This window comes from Corylus avellana, chromosome 2, assembly GCF_965113065.1.
Source record: "Corylus avellana chromosome 2, dhCorAvel1.hap1.2, whole genome shotgun sequence".
Lineage (NCBI taxonomy): Eukaryota > Viridiplantae > Streptophyta > Magnoliopsida > Fagales > Betulaceae > Corylus > Corylus avellana.
The window spans coordinates 23639374-23659730 of record NC_142491.1 but is presented as its reverse complement, the minus strand read 5'-3'; the positions used below and the strand labels follow the sequence as shown (position 1 = coordinate 23659730).

Below are 20357 nucleotides of genomic sequence, written 5' to 3'. Positions count from 1 at the left end.
TGTCTCATAGTTTGAGGGTGTACGTATACTTTTCCTTATATATTACTAAATTACAAAAGAAAATTTAACATGTTGTAAAAGATTTTTGTTATCTTATACACATTAACATAAAATAAATATTATTTAATAAAAATTAGAGAAATTTCACAAAGGACCCTTAAATTTTTATAGGTTTTGAGAAGACTCCCAAAGTTAAAAAACTCTCAACTTCACTTTTCAAACTTTTAATTTGATGTAATCTACCTATCAATTACGATTTGACGTTAAATCTGAATGGAGGCTATGAAAAATATCAAAATACCCTCAAATTTTTCGTTTTCTAAAAAAAAAAAAAAAAAAAAAAAATTTGTGGGTCACTTTTTTTTTTTTTTTTTAATTTAATTTTAAATTAAGGATAAATTTAGAATTTTATGAAAGTTTTTTGGAGGTATAAAAGTCATTACATTTTTTTTACCGTATGTTTTAACGTGGAGGGAGGTTATAATATCAAATTAGGTAAGTTCACTTAGTGAATCCTTTGAAAGAATCATATGTCAAAAATTAAATGCAAGAAAATTAGGGGCTTTATAAAGTTTTCCATAAAAATTTAACAAAATTTACTTCAAAGTTTACCTCAATTAAATGTAAAATGTGGCAATGGATTATCCCGCCCTTCTGCACCGCGCCTCATTTTAAAGCTCCCCCACTCTCTCTCTCTCTCTCTCTCTCTCTCTCTCTTTGTACCGCCGATTCCTGGATAAAACTCGGTCCGAGCATCTCTCTCGAGCGCTGCTCTCTCTGCTTAGCCCCAGCAAAATTCACACCCAATGGTCAGTTCCCCACTGTATCAATGTCAACTATTCGCTCTCTGAATTATTTCTAGGGTTTTGTTAATTTCACATTTTACACACAGCGCCACACTATATACTTTGTGCCGTTTTATGGTTTAAATACGAGCGTGTTGGACCATTTTCTTCTTTGGGTCGTGTTTGGATGCTCCCCCAAGAATCGACATGCCTCCGTTGTATGTATGTGTGGGTGTAAAATATTTTGTTGGGGTTTCTTCGTTTTGTGAAAGGTCATTTGTTGGATGGAGTTGAATGGGTCTAGTTCAAAGACTGGATGCAAGTGAAATTTACAGGGATCCCTTTTTCTTTAGCATCTGTTTATTTTGTAGTGGGAACACTTGGGTCACTTGGAAAGTTGTTACACAAACTTGTGAAAAATTTTGAGCGAGAAGTTATAGCTTTTTGATCTTTCCCCAAAAAAGGAAAAAAAGAAAAGGAAAAGAGCAACATGAACTATACTGACTTTTCTTAGTGGAATATATGGTGTCTGATTTTCGAATCATTCGGTTGTCTGTAAAGATGAGAAATGAGGAATGTCGTTTCAGCATATAGTTTTGGAAATCTAGGAGAAAGTATATAATTTCAGAAATTATGAAATGTAGGGAAAACATATTACTTTTTAAATTAAATTTGATTGTCAATGGGATATAGTGGAGGTGGCTTGATTATGAATGGGATTTCAGTTGTGAAGGAGTTTTTGGATAGAAAAGATGAAGCCATAAGGGTAAAGTGTGAGGGCCAGGCTTTTTAAATCTCTTACAAACTAAGGGTTCCTTGGGGTTGCTGAGCTCAGTCCAGATCTTCCAGTTATTTACAAGAGGACATGATGAATTTGCTAAACTTACACAACTGAAGTAATGTTTGAGATAACGTTAGTTAGAGATACCATCTTGTGACTATATCATTGGTGCTGATGCCAACATCTTCTCATCTTCGTGTGGCCTTAGCTTTTGTGATGAGAACTGATATTGGGCATTTGATTTCCCGTGACTTCAAATAAAATCTATTAAGTTAATAATGCATGGTAGACTATATCCTTTTATAACCAGAGAGTTATTGCAATGATATCTTGCATCACCAATGGATTAGTAAAAACTGCATGAGTTCTGATCTGTATTTGTAAATCACAGACAATGTCAGACATAATGTTACAAGTCACTATTACCTTGAGCACTTTGTAAATATCAGTATATCTCCTTAAAATTTTCTTCTACATGCTCTTTTTTCATTTGTTACTTTTTCTTTGTTTTATAGCTTTTTTTCTTTTCACTCCTTTTCAGGTTTTAATTTGTGGATGTTTTTGAGTGATTGTAACTTTGCAGAAGTGGTTGAATGTGTTCACCATTTTATAAGAAGCAGAAATTAAGGCACATAGGTAATGACTCTTGTTTTATCTTATGTACTGTTTTTTTAAGTTCCAATTTTGTTATGTTTACTTAGGATAGCTTGATTCGTTTGTTATACCTGTAGACTTGAATTCCTTTATTAGGCTAGTACATTCATATCTGTTATTGAGGAGGTTTTGTATGGCAGGATTTTGTATTAAGATGTTGCTTTTGAGAAGGGGGCATTAGCTTAATAGGAGAATGTCTGCCAGTGACTACCAAAATGCATATGAGGCAAGAGTAGCAATTGTTTTCTTTGCTTTTTATTACCTTTCCTTTCTATTTCTCGAGTCTTTGATTGTTTGTTATTTATGTTCAGTCGAAGCAATTCGGGTCAAGGGTTGCTTTTGAGAAGGGGGCATTAGCTTAATAGGAGAATGTCTACCAATGACTACCAAAATGCATATGAGGCAAGAGTAGCAATTGTTTTCTTTGCTTTTTATTACCTTTCCTTTCTATTTCTCGAGTCTTTGATTGTTTGTTATTTATGTTCAGTCGAAGCAATTCGGGTCAAGGGTTCATACGTGAAGATCAACTTCCTAAAGTGAATTGGTCTCAGCATGCTAATTTCTTAAGCCAAAATAAAATTTTAAGTTCAAACTTCCTTTTCTCCTTATCATCGCAAAAACCTCCCATTGAAGGAGCAATGGGTGCACGGTATGTAGCCATTAAACACATTAATCTCTATTCCATAGAAATTGATTTTTAAATGCAGAATTTTACTTGGGAGTTTGAGCTCTAGAGTTATTAGAATATAGAATCCTATAACAACTTGTTAAATTTTTTTGAATTTGGTGATTGCTGTCTTATGGTTGAGATAAAACAATGCCCATACTTTTGGCCTAATCATAAGTTTTTATAGCGTTGGATTATTTTCTTTTGATCCCTAATTTTTTGCCCAATTGTTTCTTTTAATGGTTTGAGAGTGATATTGTATACTTAAAGGCCTTTTAAGAAATGCCTGAGTTGTTCCTATGAATTTACAACACATTATCACCTGTATATAGTGGAATGATTTCTTGAGAATTTGCCTTTATATTATACAAGGATTTTTTATCTTACTAAAACCAAAGGCATATTCAGAATTTGTTAGGCCCTCAATTCCTTAAATAAAGAATTCTTTTATCCTTTTCAGGTTAACGGCCTTTCAAACTCAAAGATTTCAAAATTTGCAGAATACACAAGTGGATAAGGTAAAGTTGTTAGGCAGGATCTATGTTCATTTTGAGTTTTACTATTTAGAATCTGAACTGTTTTCTATCAGTGAATATGTTAGAAAGTGTTTGCTAGTAGTTCCTTTTCTAATTCATTGTTTAGTTAAAGCAGCTTGCCCAGTATGATCTTGTTATTGTGCTTTAGAGTTAACAAACTCTAGTTCTGGTTTTAGTTAATAGTTAACGTTCTTAACTCATTTATTCATTTCCTGGACGTTTACTGATAATGTATATCATTACTACTTCCGTTCTGATGATTAATTTTCAATGGAAAACTTTTGGCAGGCTTGGCATGTTCTTTCCAATCTTCAGATTTCTTGCAGGAAGAATGTAAAACCTGGAAAAACTGTACTCGTTAAGAATCTTAGTAGTAATGTATCTCATGATGTTGGAAGAAGGACTATTTTGCAAAGCTCATTTGACATTGACAAGAGTTCGGAACGTATTCAAACACATAAAATTTTTAGTGAAACCAATGGCAATATTAGTCAACCAGGAAGGTGCGTTGGCAATCATATTGCATCGACTGATGTTAGAGATGTGGAAGCTGAAAAGAGTCTCACGGGGAAAAGTCAGATTAGAACATCTATAGTCAACAATTCTCAGATTTTTGATAGATCATTCAGCAGTCATGCTGTTCATATTGACCATGTAAAAGAATCTGCAGAAATTTTGGCTGGTGATGTTGATGATGACATACTTGAGGTATTTTATATCACTGTTTTTTTAATCAGTGAGTTAGACTGAATCTTGGTTAACCTGAATTAGCTCTGATGAATTCAACTTGGTTAGGAGTAATTCTCTTTGGAACTGTAAGTTCTCATTCATTTTGATACCATCAAGTTGGCACAGTTTCAGCTGTGACAAGTGTTATCAAGTACATTAAAAATCTGTGGAATTTTGACCAGTTTTGAGATTGTATATGTTTAATTACTGTTTTGAAGAAAGTTAATTAAATTTTTTGCTGTTTTGTGTAAATGCTGATACAAATGAAGATTTTGTAGGTTGTTCTTGTTAATTCAAGGCCACTGATTAAAAATTATTGTGTACTTTTGGTTAAAGTCGTGAAGGACCCCCCTTGATTTTATTTATCTGGAATCATATGTCGTGGTGTATTCTTCATGTTAGTGTTGATTTCTATGGATTCATCTATCTCATTTTCTTGCTTTGGGTTCAGAATATTGACGTGGACCAAATAGTGGAACAGTACCAATCAACGTGCACACCACAACCATCAATTTCAAAGCTTCCACCCATTACTCCAACTGCAGATAAAAATTTTGCTAGACAAGATGAGAGTTGTTTGCCACCCGAATTGTGCTCTAACTGCAGTCATGGTCTTCAGGTATGTGTAGCATATTTATTGGGTTCTATCTCCATCTTAATCTGCTGTCAGCTTGATATGCCTGATTCCTGATCTTGATACAGCTAGGATTATGCTCCGAAGCTGCGGCTCATTTGCAGGAAATGAAGGACATGCTAATTGTTATATCAAATGAACTGCTTGACAATGTTAATGAACTCAGCCCGGAGCAGATTCAAACTCTTCGCCGAGATAGGTTTTGCTTCCTGCCTGATCTCTCATTATTAGTTAGAATTACATTTGACAAAGTGGATCTATTCAGTGGAAATGACAAAGTTGAGTTATGAATAAACAATTACTAAGGAAAAGAATTGGATGAATCAGTAAATTCATGTAGGATGGTTTATATTGCTTATTGTTTCATATTTTGGAATACGCTCATGATCATTGTCTAAGAGATACGAGCCAAATAATGTTTGTATGTTGTTAGGTTACAGCTGAATAAGCAAATTCAGCAGCTTGATGGGTATCTTCGTGCCAATTCAGTTGTTGAGGAAAGACAAAGATCACACTATTCTGCATCCACGGCAGCTACCAGGCCTTTTCAATATGAAACACCTGAAGCAGCTACATTAAGGACTTCAATGAGATGTGATGCCCAATTTAATCTGCATAATGAGGCAGGAGGGTATGAAAGGTGGAATTCATCATCGGTTTCATTCTCTTCGGTAGATAGATTTGGTGTTTCTTCAGGCCCTGTGGAGAGGGAACCATACATCCCTAAGTATGCTGAAGTTAATTATATTGAAGGTTCTAATGACAAAAAGTGGAGTAGTGGGAACTTCCCTTGGGCAAAGAAGCTGGAGGTGCTCATCTGAATTATTGTTGAGTTTCTTATTTGCATAGATGTCATCCTGATTGTTGTTTACCTACTTCCACTTTCAGGCCAATAACAAGAAAGTATTTGGAAATCACTCATTTCGCCCCAACCAAAGAGAGGTCATTAATGCTACGATGAGTGGTTGTGATGTTTTTGTTTTAATGCCAACTGGAGGGGGAAAGAGTCTGACATATCAGGTAATTTTTTTTTTTTTTTTTTTTGAAAGCTCTTATGAGTTATGGTTCTTAATTTATACACTGTTTATTAGTTTCATTATCAGTACATGTTTTATGGTTTTACCATCTCAGTTTTCAGTTATCCATAGTATATGGTTTTCACATGTATGGTTACTTACATCATTGATTCTGTGGGAATGATTTTTTCCTTTTCTTTGATGCAAGATTTTTAGTTTCATTATTTCTTTTTAATATCAGTAAATTAAACTTTCTGTGGTTTACACTATTCAATTTTGTTATCTTGCAGCTCCCTGCTCTTATTTGTCCAGGTATAACGTTGGTAATTTCTCCCCTCGTGTCACTTATCCAAGATCAGATAATGCATCTATCACAGGTAATGTTTGCTTTACTGCTGACTTTTACAGCCTTTACTTTCATCTGAAGCATTTATGCACTGCTTATTTAACAAAAAACATTTATGTTTGCTTTTGAGTTGAATTATAGGCAAACATACCTGCTGCTTACTTAAGTGCCAATATGGAGTGGACAGAACAACAGGAGATTCTGAGAGAACTAAGTTCTGATTATTGTCAGTACAGGCTGTTATATGTCACACCAGAGAAAGTTGCCAAGTAAGTTTTGTTATTTGCATGATTACTACACCAGATTCTTCAACAAGAAAGCTAGGAGTGCTTGCAATATTTTTGCAAAAATCATGCACTAAATGTGTCGTGTTACTCAAGCTGCATCATTTAATCACTATTCCTTTATGTTAGGGAAGAAACATAGAAATATTCATAAAAAAGAAAAAGAAAAAAAGAAAAAAGAAGAAACATAGAAATGGACTAGTGTGTTATCTATAACAAATATTAGGCAAATTGTTGCTTCTAGTCGTCCAAGTTGAAAACTAGGTTTTTACCAAGTGAAGTCTTACTCATGCGAATTCGATGCAATCAACCCGTTGATTTTATGATCAATAGCAAACAGCCCTGTCCTATATAAATTTCCATGAATATGTATTTTTTTACACATGGTTATTAGGTGATATTTGTGCTCAACATTGAGCCTTCTTTTACCCTATTGTCAAACTAGCTTGGCCATTCTTGAGCTTTCTTCCACCTCCCAAGATTTAAACTAATGCTAAAACTATGACAAATTTTTTTCTTACATCACTTATTCACAACTAATATAACAATTGCCAACGAACCAATTAGAGCAATGCTGAAGTCTATTTCGATTCTGAAGTAGTCTTATTTTTGGGGGAATTGCATGGTTAAGAAGGGGTTGGTAGTGTTCGGTTGTCTTTGTCTTCTTTTATTGATTTTCATGATTGCACCAATTTTGAATTCTAATCCAATAGGGATTTACCAACAACCTTCTTGGGTACTTGAATTACTATACTTATGCAATAACAATTTTATTTACATAAAGAACCCGATTAAAGCGAGTAGAGAAGAGAAAATCCAAAGGATCTTATGTGAAATCAGAATTAGACAAAGTGGTCCGTGACAATGGCTTTGAGGTGGTGTTGCAACATTAACTCAGTTTTCATAGCAAGCTTTACCTCAATTCAAAGGTTAGTAGATGGTAGAGTACCATGGTAGTGATGTAGCCTAACAGTTTATAATAGCATTTTGGTTATGTGTTTTTGATTGGTTTTGGGTGAATATTCATGGTTTTAAGTTTGTGTGATAGTGCTAATGGTTGGAAATTGTCAATGAAGATAAAATGACTTCAGGGGGTAATAATGGCGTTTTAGGTGGCAATAACAAAGTAGTGTTGTGGTAAGGAGCATTGTGTCTAGTTTAATAGAGGCTTTTCATGACATTGGATATTTGTGATGTTGAGGTGGCTAGATAGATAGTTTTGAGTGATTAACTTTGGATTCCATTAAGCTGGTAGGAATTTTGGGTGGTGGTTGTGACAATTGGTGTGGTTTGGTTGAAATTGATGTGTGCTGATATGGAGAATGGTGTGATGGCCTGAAAAAATAATGATGATGTTATTGGGTTGGGTTGTAATGGTGGAGAGCTCGGTGATGGAGCGGTGCTTGGATTTAAGGACTGAGGGCAGGAGCTCAATATCTTACTATCTTACTATTGGAGGATGGTGGTGGCTAGGAATATAAGTGATGGTGATGTTAAATTACTGTGGTGGAGAGTTTGACAACAGAATTCCTGAATTCACAATTAGAGATAATGGGAGTTGAATTTTCTGAAAAATTGTGTGTATGGTGATGCAATGTTTTTGTTGTGCTGCATAGATGGTGGTGGATGTGGTAGTGGAAATTAGGGGCAATGGTCTTTGTCCATGTGCCCCTTATTGTATCTGAAACTTATTAGACACTTCTAAGATACACCTGCAAATAAAATTTTGAGGAAATTTCACTGAACATCCCTCCCCCCCCCCACCCCCCCCCCCCCCCCCCCCCCCTTATCATTAGTTTTGCAATCTCCCTTAAGTTTAAAAACTCTCAATTTAGTAGAATTAAAAAAAAAATTGCTAGCTCACTCCTCCCATTAGGGTTTTGTGTTAAATTAGATGGTCAAATGGTAAAATGACCACTATACCCTAGTAAACTTTATGACATTACAAAAGTACCCTTAAATTACAATTATTATTATTATTATTATTTTTTATTACAAAAAAAAAAAAGAAGTGAAAAAGAAAAAAGCTGGGGAAAATATAGGGGTATTTTGGGAATTTCTCACCTCCATATTAGGATTTTCTGACGGAGGAGTGAGATTGCAAATTTTGTAAAGTTCGATACACTAAATTGAGAGTTTTTAAACTTTTTTTTTTTGCTGGGGGGGGATTTCAAAAGCGATAAAAGTTTAGGGAGTTAAGTGAAGTTTCTTCTAAAATTCTAAAATGTGTTTTGGAAATGAGTTGGACACAGCAAGCATGCATTAAGGATGGTCTAAAGAAACTTTAAACATCAATTAATCCAGTCAAGTTTATGAATTTTTAGGTGAAATTTGTTTGGTACTTATGATTTATCTTATCTTCCTTTTATAAATAATGAATCCAAAAGATTTTATATAAATTACGAGAAAATATTAATGTAGTTGCATAGATATTACTTTTCTGACACTTGTGTGCCCGCACACATATATATGAAGAAATATGCATTTGCGGACTCTTGTCTCCCCAGTTGTGCTGTATCCTTCTCTTTTGGATTTTGCAGTGTTTTTTGTTTGTGTTGCTGTGTTCATGTCTATGCTTTGTAGGTTAGAAGTTGATTGAACAAATTGCATGCTTGGAAGTGACACTGTAAAGACTACATAGTCTGGAGTGCAAAAGTGCAATTGAACCCTTTTTTTTCATTCATTTTTCCACTTTTGGTAACTGAACTTTTTTTACTGCAGAAGTGATGTTCTTTTGCGGCAACTAGAAAGTTTACATGCTCGTGAGTTGCTTGCCAGAATTGTTATTGATGAAGCTCATTGTGTGAGCCAGTGGGGGCATGATTTTAGGCCAGATTATCAGGTTGTGGCTTATAAAATCTTACAACTTTGTGCTACAAATAATTTAACCACTGCCTAATATTAAGCTGTCCTGCAAAATGTCCAGGGTCTTGGTATCTTGAAACAGAAGTTCCAGAATACTCCAGTATTAGCTTTAACGGCTACTGCAACAGCGAGTGTAAAAGAAGATGTTGTGCGAGCTCTAGGCCTTGTCAACTGCATTGTTTTCCGGCAAAGTTTTAATCGCCCAAATTTATGGTAAGTGTTTAATAAATGAAAATTGTCGCTGAAAATTGCATTCATCACTCATTGTGGACATCACAGGTATTCCGTTATCCCCAAGACTAAGAAGTGTCTGGATGACATTGATAAATTCATTAAAGAAACACACTTTGATGAATGTGGAATCATATATTGTCTTTCAAGAATGGACTGTGAAAAAGTAGCTGAAAGGTTACAGGTCAGTCTTTCTTATGATCTCTTTGTTCTTGTTGGACGAAAGTGTTTTAATACTTCTAAGAAAGGTGATACCATGTATTAGGTTTTTTATTTTTTATTTTTTAAGTTTTAACATATTCACAACTTTTTTTTTTTCTCCTTTTTGTGATTTACTTAAGGGCAAGTCTTACTATTAGTGGTGATTCTAGATTGATCCTGATTGCTTATGAGTGTTTAATGAATATTAATTGTCCTGCATATATTTTTATATTGGCTCTTCTGCTTGCAGTGTGCAATCAAACCATGGAACCTCTATTTCTGATTAATGGAGTTCTATAGTATTTTTGACCAATCAACTCTCCAATTTTGGAAATTATAACGATAGTAGTTAAATTGTTGAAACAACCTTTAGTGTTCATCAAATGTTCTTGCTGTATTTAACACATTATAAATGACACGTATCCATCTAATTTGTGCTGTACGTGTATGTTGCACATTCTTGAGCAATTGGTTGTGTATGAGAAATAAAGAAGAGGATCAAATCTGGAATACTTAAAAAAATGATCAGACATAAGGCAGTAATTATGAAATATGACAATTGGACAACTGTAATGTGGATGATACTTTGGCATTGAAAGGGCAAATCTTCGAAAACCATCAAACTTGACTATTATGGTATGCACCATGCAGAATTATATTTTAGGCCAAATGCTGAGCCAAAAGATGAAATTCATCCTCTGGTGATTCATGCTTGCTTAAGAGTCCATTTGTTTTTTCAGGAATGTGGACATAAAGCGGCATTTTACCATGGCAGCATGGATCCAGCTCAACGTGCCTTTGTCCAAAAGCAATGGAGCAAAGATGAAATCAATATAATATGCGCTACAGTGGCATTTGGAATGGGTACCATCAACTGTTGCTGCTTGCTGCCTTTTGATTAAGTATAAAGAAAAATGTAATAATTTATGCATTTCAGGTATCAACAAACCGGATGTACGCTTTGTAATTCATCACTCTCTCCCAAAATCTATTGAAGGCTACCATCAGGTAATTAATGGAAAATGTACCACTATTTGCACATTACAATACTCTTTGCCAATAATTTAGAAGCAAAACACAACATTGTAGGACTTTTTAAATTTAGCTTATTGTGTTCCCATTGGGTTTCAGGAGTGTGGTCGAGCTGGTAGAGATGGTCAGCGTTCATCTTGTGTGTTGTATTACAGTTATAGTGACTATGTAAGTTGTTCTAGTAAAACTAATACATCATGTTGATTCTTGTCAATTCTGTACATGGAGAGTGAGCTTGCATCGGAGCAATTTTTGTTCTTGTTGCTTTTTTCCCTAATTTTCTTTTTTCTTTTGCAGATACGAGTTAAGCATATGATTAGCCAAGGAGTAGTAGAACAAAGTCCATTGGCATCTGGATATAGTCGTGTCAATGTAGCTAATCCAGGGAGGATACTGGAAACAAATACTGAAAATCTTTTGCGCATGGTACTTGATATGAGCTCTCCATTGTTGTTGTTGCTGCATCTGTTATAACTAACCTATTGCTTCGAATGAGAATGTTCTAAATTAATCACTTAAAACTGCTTCAGGTCAGTTATTGTGAAAATGATGTTGATTGTCGACGTCTCCTACAGCTCATTCACTTTGGAGAAAAGTTTGATTCTGCAAACTGCAGAAAAACATGTGACAGTTGTTTGAAGATTAAAAGTTTTATTGAGAAGGATGTCACAGATGTTGCAAAGCAATTGGTTTGAAAGCATTTTCATTTTCTTAGTTGCTTTTATTTTTTTCGTTCTTCTTTTCTTTTGGGGGGGGGGGTAATAATGTTGTTGGCAAGGATGTCACAGATGTTGCAAAGCAATTGGTTTGAAAGCATTTTCATTTTCTTAGTTGCTTTTATTTTTTTCGTTGTTCTTTTTTTTTGGGGGGGGGGGGGTAATAATGTTGTTGGCCGTATTGTATGTTGAATTACTGTTTTTTCATTTTAATACTCTGTTATCATTTCCATTTATCACTTTTATTTATTGTGTTTAGGTTGAACTGGTGAAGTTAATGGGGCAGCAATTTTCATCATCTCATATTTTAGAAGTCTACAGGGGCTCCTTAAGTCAATTTGTATGTTCTTATAAAACATGTATGTTACTTTCTATGTCAATGTAATTTTAAATTCCTTAATTGTATATGTCTAATGTTGACTAGGTCAAGAAACACAGACATGAGACTTTGAGCCTGCATGGAGCTGGGAAACGTCTAGCCAAGGGTGAAGCTTCCCGTATATTGCGTCATCTTGTTATTGAGGATTTTCTTTTGGAAGATGTCAAGAAAAGTGACTTCTATGGATCTGTATCATCAGTTTTAAAGGTAATTGTAATCCTTTCAATACTTTCATGCTCAATTTTTAATGAGTGAGAAATTTCTCGTTGATGTTGTCCGCTATGGTTTGTTAATGCATATAAAAAATCCGTATCTGTTGGTTTAATCCTTGGTTGCAAGCCTTAGTTTTATTTTGATCTTTGTTCAGGTGAACGAGTCCAAAGCTAAAAATCTCTTCTTTGGTGGGCAGACAATCATACTAAGGTCCTGCTTTTTAGACATGCTGTTTCTTGCTTAGTTTTGAACCTCATATGGGCGAAGTCTGGCAAATCTTTTTGCATTAGTGAATATGGTATTGATATGTATAAATTTTGTCAATCTGATGCTTGTCAACCTGAAATGTTTATGTCTGATTTGAGATGTATGTTTATATATCTCAAATCTGTGGATTAAATGTGCTTTCACAATTATTTCAACTGTTCTCTGTTTTTTATTTATTCCATGAATTGGTCGATAATTGCTTAGGGTGCATGTTATGTAGTGTATATTGTTGCAATTTTTCAAGTCATGGATAATGAAGTTTATAGTTTGTGGCTCTTCCATAGAGAACACTCATAAAAGCACCAATCCACCAATGCAGTTGGAATAACATCTTGTGTGTTTCATGTGTGGTTGGGTTGCTGTATGTCTTTAAAGCTTTGGCCTACTTGAATGTTTTAACAAAGATTCAATGGGGAGGTGTGCCAGATACCACCTTTTCATCCTTGGCAGCCACAGATGCATGCCTTGTTGGGCTATTTGAGACTGATTGCTTAATCACTTGAATGCTTTTATGTACCTCTTTATTGCTTGTCTCAATTGTCTTTTCACAATCAAGCCTGTACATTTTCATTGGTTCTTGAGCCTGGACCTGTGTTATTTGGTTTATTACAGACTAATCTGGAAGCATGCACAGATGGGGGTATTGGCCTTCCTCTGTGATTGAAGGCCATCTTTATACCACCTTATTGTTTATTTTTACTAAATTTTGTTGCTACTAAGCTGGTGTGTATATATGAAGTATTGGGTTTTGGCTCTATGTTAGGGCTGTGTTATATGTTTGCAACATACACTTATTCTGCATGTGAAAGGATATCAGGGTATTGATCTAAATTTGGAGATCAAGAGCTATGGCTCTCTTCTGCATCCAAAGACACTAGCAGAGATGTGGTGGAGTTTCCTACAAAAGGAAGTGCTTAATTGTGCTTTCTTCTCTCCTATAGCGATATTTCTTACTCTTTCCTAGACATTTCAACAATTTATGGCATGGAGTTCTAAACCTACTACAAACCTGATTTCCAGGTTTTCTTTTAGTTTTTCAAATGCATTTTTTGCTCAATACTTCTCTTCTTTTAAAAAAACTCCATGAAGACTTGGTAGATCAATTATCTATGTTTTCTTTGATTTTATCTTTGGGCCCTCCTCTGAACAGCGGAATTCCAAGAGGCTTTCTCTCAGGTTCCTGGAAACAGGGATTCAGCTACTTTTTTGGTTGCTGGATCAGCTGTGTCAACATTTCGTGGTCGTTCATTGTTTTTACTGTGAATATATTCTTGCTTGTCTTATGTAATATTGTGAGTTTGCCAGATTGTTTTGAGTGTTTTGGCAAAGCCTAATGGTTTTATTTGTTTTTGGAAGATTCTGTTAATAAAAGCTATATATATGCACAAAAAAAAAGTATGTAACAGGACAGCTTGTTCTGACTAGAATCTTTTTGGCTTTGTGATTTTCTTGGTCAAACTTTTTACCCTCTTGGTTATCTCCTATGCACAATTTTCTAGACATCTTTGCTCAACTACATGCATCACTACAATGTTGACACTGACATCTTATGTAACTTGTAGATTCCCTTCCACTGTAAAAACATCTAATCTGAGCAAATATGAAGCGACTCCAGCAAAAGGCTCACTGACTTCTGGGAAACTAAGTCCTACACAAATTGACACTCTTGCCCAGCCTCAATCTGAAGTAGACTTGGTATTTTGTTAGATATTAAAGATGTGTGTACTGCATACATATATATGCATACCCGCACATACGCTTATCCATGTCTGTTGTCCTTTGTAATCTTCTGCTTTTTGAACAGCTAAACCAACTCCTTTTGTTTTATTTTGTTGTTTCTTCAATCCACATTTTCTCCTACAGAATCTCTCGGCCAAGCTATATTCAGCTCTGCGAATGCTTCGAACTATTCTTGTCAAAGAAGCTGGCGAGGGGGTCATGGCTTACCACATATTTGGGTTTGTTCTCATCCATTTCCTTTTCTTCCACAACATTTTCTGTTTGTTTTTGTTTCTGAGCATCTGGGTGCAATATGAGTTTCCATATGAACTTATGAATTGCAGCTACTCCTCTCTATCCCACCTCTACATTTTAATTATCTGTCCTGACAAGTTGCTCTATGTTTTTTTCCTCGACTTAGTAATGCTACGCTGCAGCATATCAGCAAAAGAATTCCCAGAACGAAGGAAGAACTTCTTGAGATCAATGGCATTGGCAAGTAAGTTGTGAGGTTGGTTTATGTTCTGGTTACTCCCAAGACACTTTTTATGAACTCTCTCTCCTTTAATTCAGGGCTAAGGTAAGCAAATATGGAGATCGGTTGCTCGAAACCATTGAGTCTACTGTCAACGAATTCTACAAGAAAGAGAAAAGCAACAGCAGTAGCAATGACAGTAATGATTCAATAAAGAGAAGAAGGGATCCAAACAGGGACTCTAATGCAAATTTAGAGGATGATGACTTCACCAGAAGTACTGGTAGATCAAAGAAGGTAGCAAAAGAGCCGAACAAAATCGCCGATATTACTAATTATATAGAGCCAGGTTATTACAACCATGGTGTAGATGATGACCAAGATCTTTATGATTATGATTTTGAAATGAATGGCTCAGATATGAAGGCTAATGAGAATGGAGGAAGAGTGCTTCCCCCATGGTCAGCACCTGGAAACGGGATGCGATCTTGATTGTAAAATGTTTACAGGGTCAGATGGCAATTATTTGTTATCCATCTATGTAGCTGTTTTTTCAATGTGTCAGATACACAACTTGTTAATGGGAAAGTTTTTTTTTAATAAAAAAATGTTTTCATCCGCTGCAAGAGTCCTTTCATTGGACGATGCACAACATGAGAACTTCTTAGCCCTGGAATTTGTTAGGCACCTAAATTTGTGATCGAAAAATAGTGGAGCGGGTATCAAGCAAGTTGTCGAGTGGACTGATATATTTCCTGCTCTAAGCACACCAACTAAAGATTTTTGCTATGGGAATGGATGGTAACTATTAAGAATAAAATTTCACCATGGGTCCTACTTTATCCCTTTAATAAGGGAGGCAAATCCCAAGATTCATGGGAGGTTGATTCCTCTCTCCCTAAGAGAAGCAACAACCAAAAATTCTTGGCGGGAATTTTGGTTTTCTCAAGAACTCAAACTCATTATATTTTTCTTCTAATTTAAACGAAAAATGTTAACTTAACTATCAGAGTGCCCGAAAATCGGTGCCTGAAAAATGCACCGACAATTATAGTCAACCAATCTTTCAGATGCTAAAAGCCAAAACATTTTAAAATTATTTATTGGTGTAATTATTGGAAATTGTTCAAGGTCATGAGTCATGAGCACAACTTGCCGAAAACAAATTAAAAAAGAAAAGAAAAGAAAGACCCAGTCCACCGGAATTCCTTCCTCATCGCCTTTTCTATTAGAATGAAAGTTGTTAAGCTCATGTTTTTCGGGGAGAGGATTATCCTTGTTCGTATGGCGGCGAAGCAGGAGAAGAGGTCGAAGAAAATTATGGTTTCGGAGAGGGAGCTGAAGGGCTTGGCAAAGAGGGAGCCCAGTTGGCTGGCCAAGGATTCCAAGGCTGCGGTGGACTCGGAGACGTCGAGGAAGAACTCCGTCGATTTGTTCTCCGTGGCGGCCCATAAGAGCCTGAGTTTCAGTGAACAAACCAAGGAGGAGAGGAGGAAGATCGTCGAGGCTAGGCTCTCCGGGATGGGCCATAGGAGTGCGACGGCAGGGGGCTCGGGGGCTACGAGAGAGAACTCCGTCGATTTGTTCTCCGTAACGGCCCATAAGAGCCTGAGTTTTAGTGAACAAACCAATGAGGAGACTAGGAAGATCGTCGCGGCTAGGCTCTCCGGGATGGGCCGTACGAGTGCGAAGGCAGGGGGCTCGGGGGCTACGAGTAAGAACTCCGTCGATTTGTTCTCCGTGATGGCCCATAAGAGCCTGAGCTTCAGTGGCCAAACCGAGGACAGTAGGGAGGTCGTCGCGGCTAGGCTCTCCGGGATGGGCTGTACGAGTGCGAAGGCAGGGGGCTCGGGGGCTACGAGTAAGAACTCCGTCGATTTGTTCTCCGTGATGGCCCATAAGAGCCTGAGCTTCAGTGGCCAAACCGAGGAGGACAGTAGGGAGGTCGTCGCGGCTAGGCTCTCCGGGATGGGCAGTAGGATCGCGGAGCAGAGCAAGCATGCGAAGGCGCGGGAGAACTCTCTGGATTTGCTCTCCGTCACGGCCCATAAGAACCTGAGCTTTGGGAGCGGGGGAGTTAGTTGGCCAAGAAGCGGAGGGGGGGAGAGAGGAGGAAGAGCGCCGGCAGATGAGTACTTCGAGCCTGGAGTGGAGGGGCGTTTTGAACGCCGGTGTTGCCGCTGGTGGCGTCAATGCTCAAAATAAAATATAAATATAAATATAAATAAATAAAAGTTGTGTAGTAATTATTGGTGAACGTTGAATGAGTACTAAGTTGACGGGGAGATAGATAGATAATAAATTAAATATGTGGGAGTTTTCACTCAAACTCTCCCCCTCCCTGTTTGTTTGTGTGTGCCGTCGATCTCTTTCGCGCTCACTTCGCTGCTCATCGCTCGCTGTCGGGTCTTTTCACGCGCCCCTCCCGCGCTAAGCTTTTTGTGCCACCTTCCGCGGCGGTTTCAGGCCAGCTCGCGATCGGCCTCCTCCGGCTGCCGTGACCCGCTTTGAGTGTTTTTCGCATTTATTTTCCTGTTTTGTTGTTTTTCTGTTTTGTATTTCCTTTGAGTTCCACTGTATTTGGTTTTATTTGCTGTAATTTCTTTTCCTGCATTAGTTTTATTGTTCCCTTTATTTCCCTATATGATTTTATTTATGCTTGTAATAAAGCTTTCTCCTCCTGCTTTGTTGCGCCCGGTTGCTGCCCGATATTACTGGTCCAAACCTTTGGGTTGTGGATGTGAAATTTATCCTGGCTTTCGAGTCGAGGAGGATGAGTATCGGCTTGTGGGTTTTGCTCTCAAGGCTGAGGAATAAGTATTGGCTTGGGGGTTTTGCTCTCAAGGCCGAGGAATAAGTATCGGCTTGGAAGTTTTGCTCTCAAAGGCGAGGAATAAGTACTACCTATGTATTAGATGGTGTCTGTTTGATGCAGATCTGAGTTTTCAACCTGCTTTTTAGTCATAGGTTAGCGGATGCTGTATTTTGGTTGATTTGGTCTGTTGTTGATGACTTTATCTTTAGCTTCGGTTATGATTTACTTCAGAGCTTTTTGCTCTGTTTGTAAGAGCTTTAGGCTCGCAACTTTTATCAATGAATGAGTATGATATGTTTAAAAAATAAAATAAAATAAAATAAAATATGTGGGGGTGTCTTATATATATATAAAAGCAAAAAATTCTATGTAAGAGCAAGCATATGATTTTGTTCTTAATCCACTAATATAGGAAGATAAATTAATACTCTATACAGTAAAAATTTATGTCTTCTTTTTATATGACATTTGTTGATATCAAGTGCAGGTAAAAAAAAAAAAATACCAATTTACAACCTCACTGTGAAAACATAAATTTATTCATTTCTATTCAGTGCGTCATGAACCGGTAATATTAAATCTATGTCCTCGTCCTTCATGAACTTTCAGCAGCATGACTCCTAGCTGGATAATGAACTTGTGTTCAAAAGAAAGCTTTGCAGTTCTTTACATATCTATGATGTGATCCTATTACCAGTTAAGTAAAATTATGACAACCTCATAAAAATGGATCAACAAAAGGAATTATTTAGAAGGAAAAGGAATGACACACATTAACTTATGCAATTAATTGAACAACCTTTTTGTCATGCAATTGAGCAAGCAATCATTCACCTTAGAAAAATTAAAATGGTTATTTTACAATTTAAGAAAATGATGAAAAACAAGAATAACCCTGCTTAATTTAAACATAAAGAGAAGGCGCTCGTACGGTTTGCGACAAGTGTTTTGCAATAAGTGTGTAGACATGTAGGGTGATAATTTGTCTAGACACGTAGGATAACTAAAAAATTCAAAAGTGTGGGCAATAATTTCTTTATTTGGTGCAACATTGAATTTAGAGAAGGTGCTTCAAATGTTATCCTTTAACCAATATGAGTCATCAATTTTCAACAATTTGAGCCATCAATTTTCAACAATTTTCCTTTGCAAATATTTCTCTCTTTAATGTTGCACTTTCAATACGCTTCAAATTTTCACATATTGGCTAAGTCCAAACAATGTTTGATCTTAGCTCCGGTAACCACTTTGGTTGGTATATATGCAGGATTATTTGTAGTTTCAATCTTGAAGAATGTCTCCATTTTTTATAATTTCATGAACAAAATGAAAATGGACATCAATGTGTTTTGTTCGAGTATGATGAACTTTCTTATTCGCCAAATGAATATCACTCTGACTATTACACGTACAAAACTTTCGCATGCTTCTAAAGAATACCCAAGTCCTCAATTAAACCATGTAACCAAAGTGCCTCCTTTATAGCGTCAGCAACTGCCATATATTCAGCTTCAGTAATCCAGACACAACTCTAGTTTGCAATGTTAACCTCCAACTAATTACATTTATTTTACCATTGCAGACACATCATGCTACCATCCCTTTCGCCACAGAAAAGAGAAAGGAAGTGAGTGGTGGGGAAGGAGGAGAATACACTTAAAAAAAAAAAAAAGAAAAAAAAAAAGGAAATTCTTTCCCGTGTAAAGAAAAGAAAAGAAGGGGAGACTGGGGGAGTAGGCAGTGTGGGGAGGGAAGAAAGAGAATGAGGAGAAGAAAAGGAAAGAACATGAAAGTTATTTTCCTGTAGTAAAAAAGTAGGGGTGGCAAAATGGGTACTTGACACGACCCGATTACGACCGGCAAGTACTTATTACACGATTAGCCTATACACAGACACAACCCGTTTAGCTAAACGGATAATCGGGTTTGACACGATTATGACACGAAAATAGTCGGATAACCCGACACGACCCGTTTTACCCGTTTCAAATAACCAGGTCTAATTGGGTAAACACGACCTGACTCATTAAAACCCTAAACTCTAATTTTTTTTTTTAAAAAAAAAAAAATTGTAATAATAATACGTCAATATAGTCAATGCAAAAAATTGAGTTCCAAAATATTAAAGGCTTTAATAAAGGATAAGAAACAAAAAAAAAAAAGAAAAAAAAGAAAGTGACCGTAATTGTACTCCAAAAGAGATTACTAAACTTATGATTTCACCTAAACTTAAAAAAAAACAAGCATATTGACTAAGTTCATTTATTAAAATAATTTTTAGTATAAAGAAATTTAATTTTGTTCAAATTACATTCCATTAAAAAAGAATTATGTATATTTCAACACAAAATATGATACCTATAATCTGTTGAAATTAAATATCTCATAACAGAGATGACTTTTGCAAATCATTTGAAAAAAAAAAAATTTAAGGGCAAAAAGCAAGAAGAATGTTTTTAAATTAAAATCATTTAATTAAATAACCAGGTCTTGAGAGAGCAAGTAGAGAGTGTGATGCAGGAGAATAATAATAATAAAGTAGATTTATTATTTATGTTTTAGTTTTCCTTTTTCAATAAGGATTGAGTTTTTTCCTTTCCTATTAGGATTTGCTTTTCCTTTTTCTATTAGGATTTGTTTTCCTTTTCCAATTAAGTTTGCCTTTTCTTTTCCTTGTTGGTTTAGGAGGTGCCTAGCCTATATAAATGCATCTAGTCTTTGTTGTTTATCAATCCAGTTTATACTATCAATTAAACTTAAGTCTTTCAGAGTTATTTCTCTGTTTGCTTATTTGGGGCACTTAGGAATTTTCTCTTCCCTACTTGTTATTTTCTCTCTTCCTGAATTCCCTTTTCTATCTTCAAATCTTAGTTTCTGCTGCTTTTATACGCTGTCAGAACAATCCTAGTTCTGCCCGGCGTCAGTTGGTATCAGAGCTTAGCGTCTTCTTGGGGTGAATTTTTCATCAGTTTTTATGGCTGGAGGTCGTGGTCGTGGTCGGCGTGGGCAAGT

The 20357-nt window shown here is 36.1% G+C and overlaps 1 protein-coding gene across 2 annotated transcripts; it reads left to right on the top strand.

The window, feature by feature from the left end:
- The first annotated feature begins 691 nt into the window (after positions 1 to 691).
- On the top strand, positions 692 to 15200 carry LOC132188089 (ATP-dependent DNA helicase Q-like 4A). Of its 2 annotated transcripts, XM_088513287.1 has the most exons (28): positions 692 to 809; positions 2108 to 2202; positions 2361 to 2446; positions 2532 to 2622; positions 2708 to 2869; positions 3348 to 3405; positions 3712 to 4131; positions 4604 to 4771; positions 4855 to 4985; positions 5220 to 5595; positions 5675 to 5806; positions 6093 to 6179; positions 6290 to 6417; positions 9154 to 9274; positions 9359 to 9510; positions 9577 to 9712; positions 10470 to 10593; positions 10667 to 10737; positions 10861 to 10929; positions 11059 to 11187; positions 11292 to 11450; positions 11737 to 11817; positions 11902 to 12063; positions 12224 to 12279; positions 13899 to 14031; positions 14200 to 14294; positions 14477 to 14554; positions 14629 to 15200. In XM_088513287.1, exons 4-28 carry the CDS (start codon positions 2600 to 2602, stop codon positions 15020 to 15022), a joined length of 3645 nt encoding a protein of 1214 aa, XP_088369413.1. In that variant the 5' UTR covers positions 692 to 809; positions 2108 to 2202; positions 2361 to 2446; positions 2532 to 2599; the 3' UTR covers positions 15023 to 15200. The 2 variants fall into 2 exon arrangements, with proteins under 2 accessions (XP_088369413.1, XP_088369414.1); XM_088513288.1 differs by lacking the exon at positions 2708 to 2869.
- Positions 15201 to 20357: the final 5157 nt, after the last annotated feature.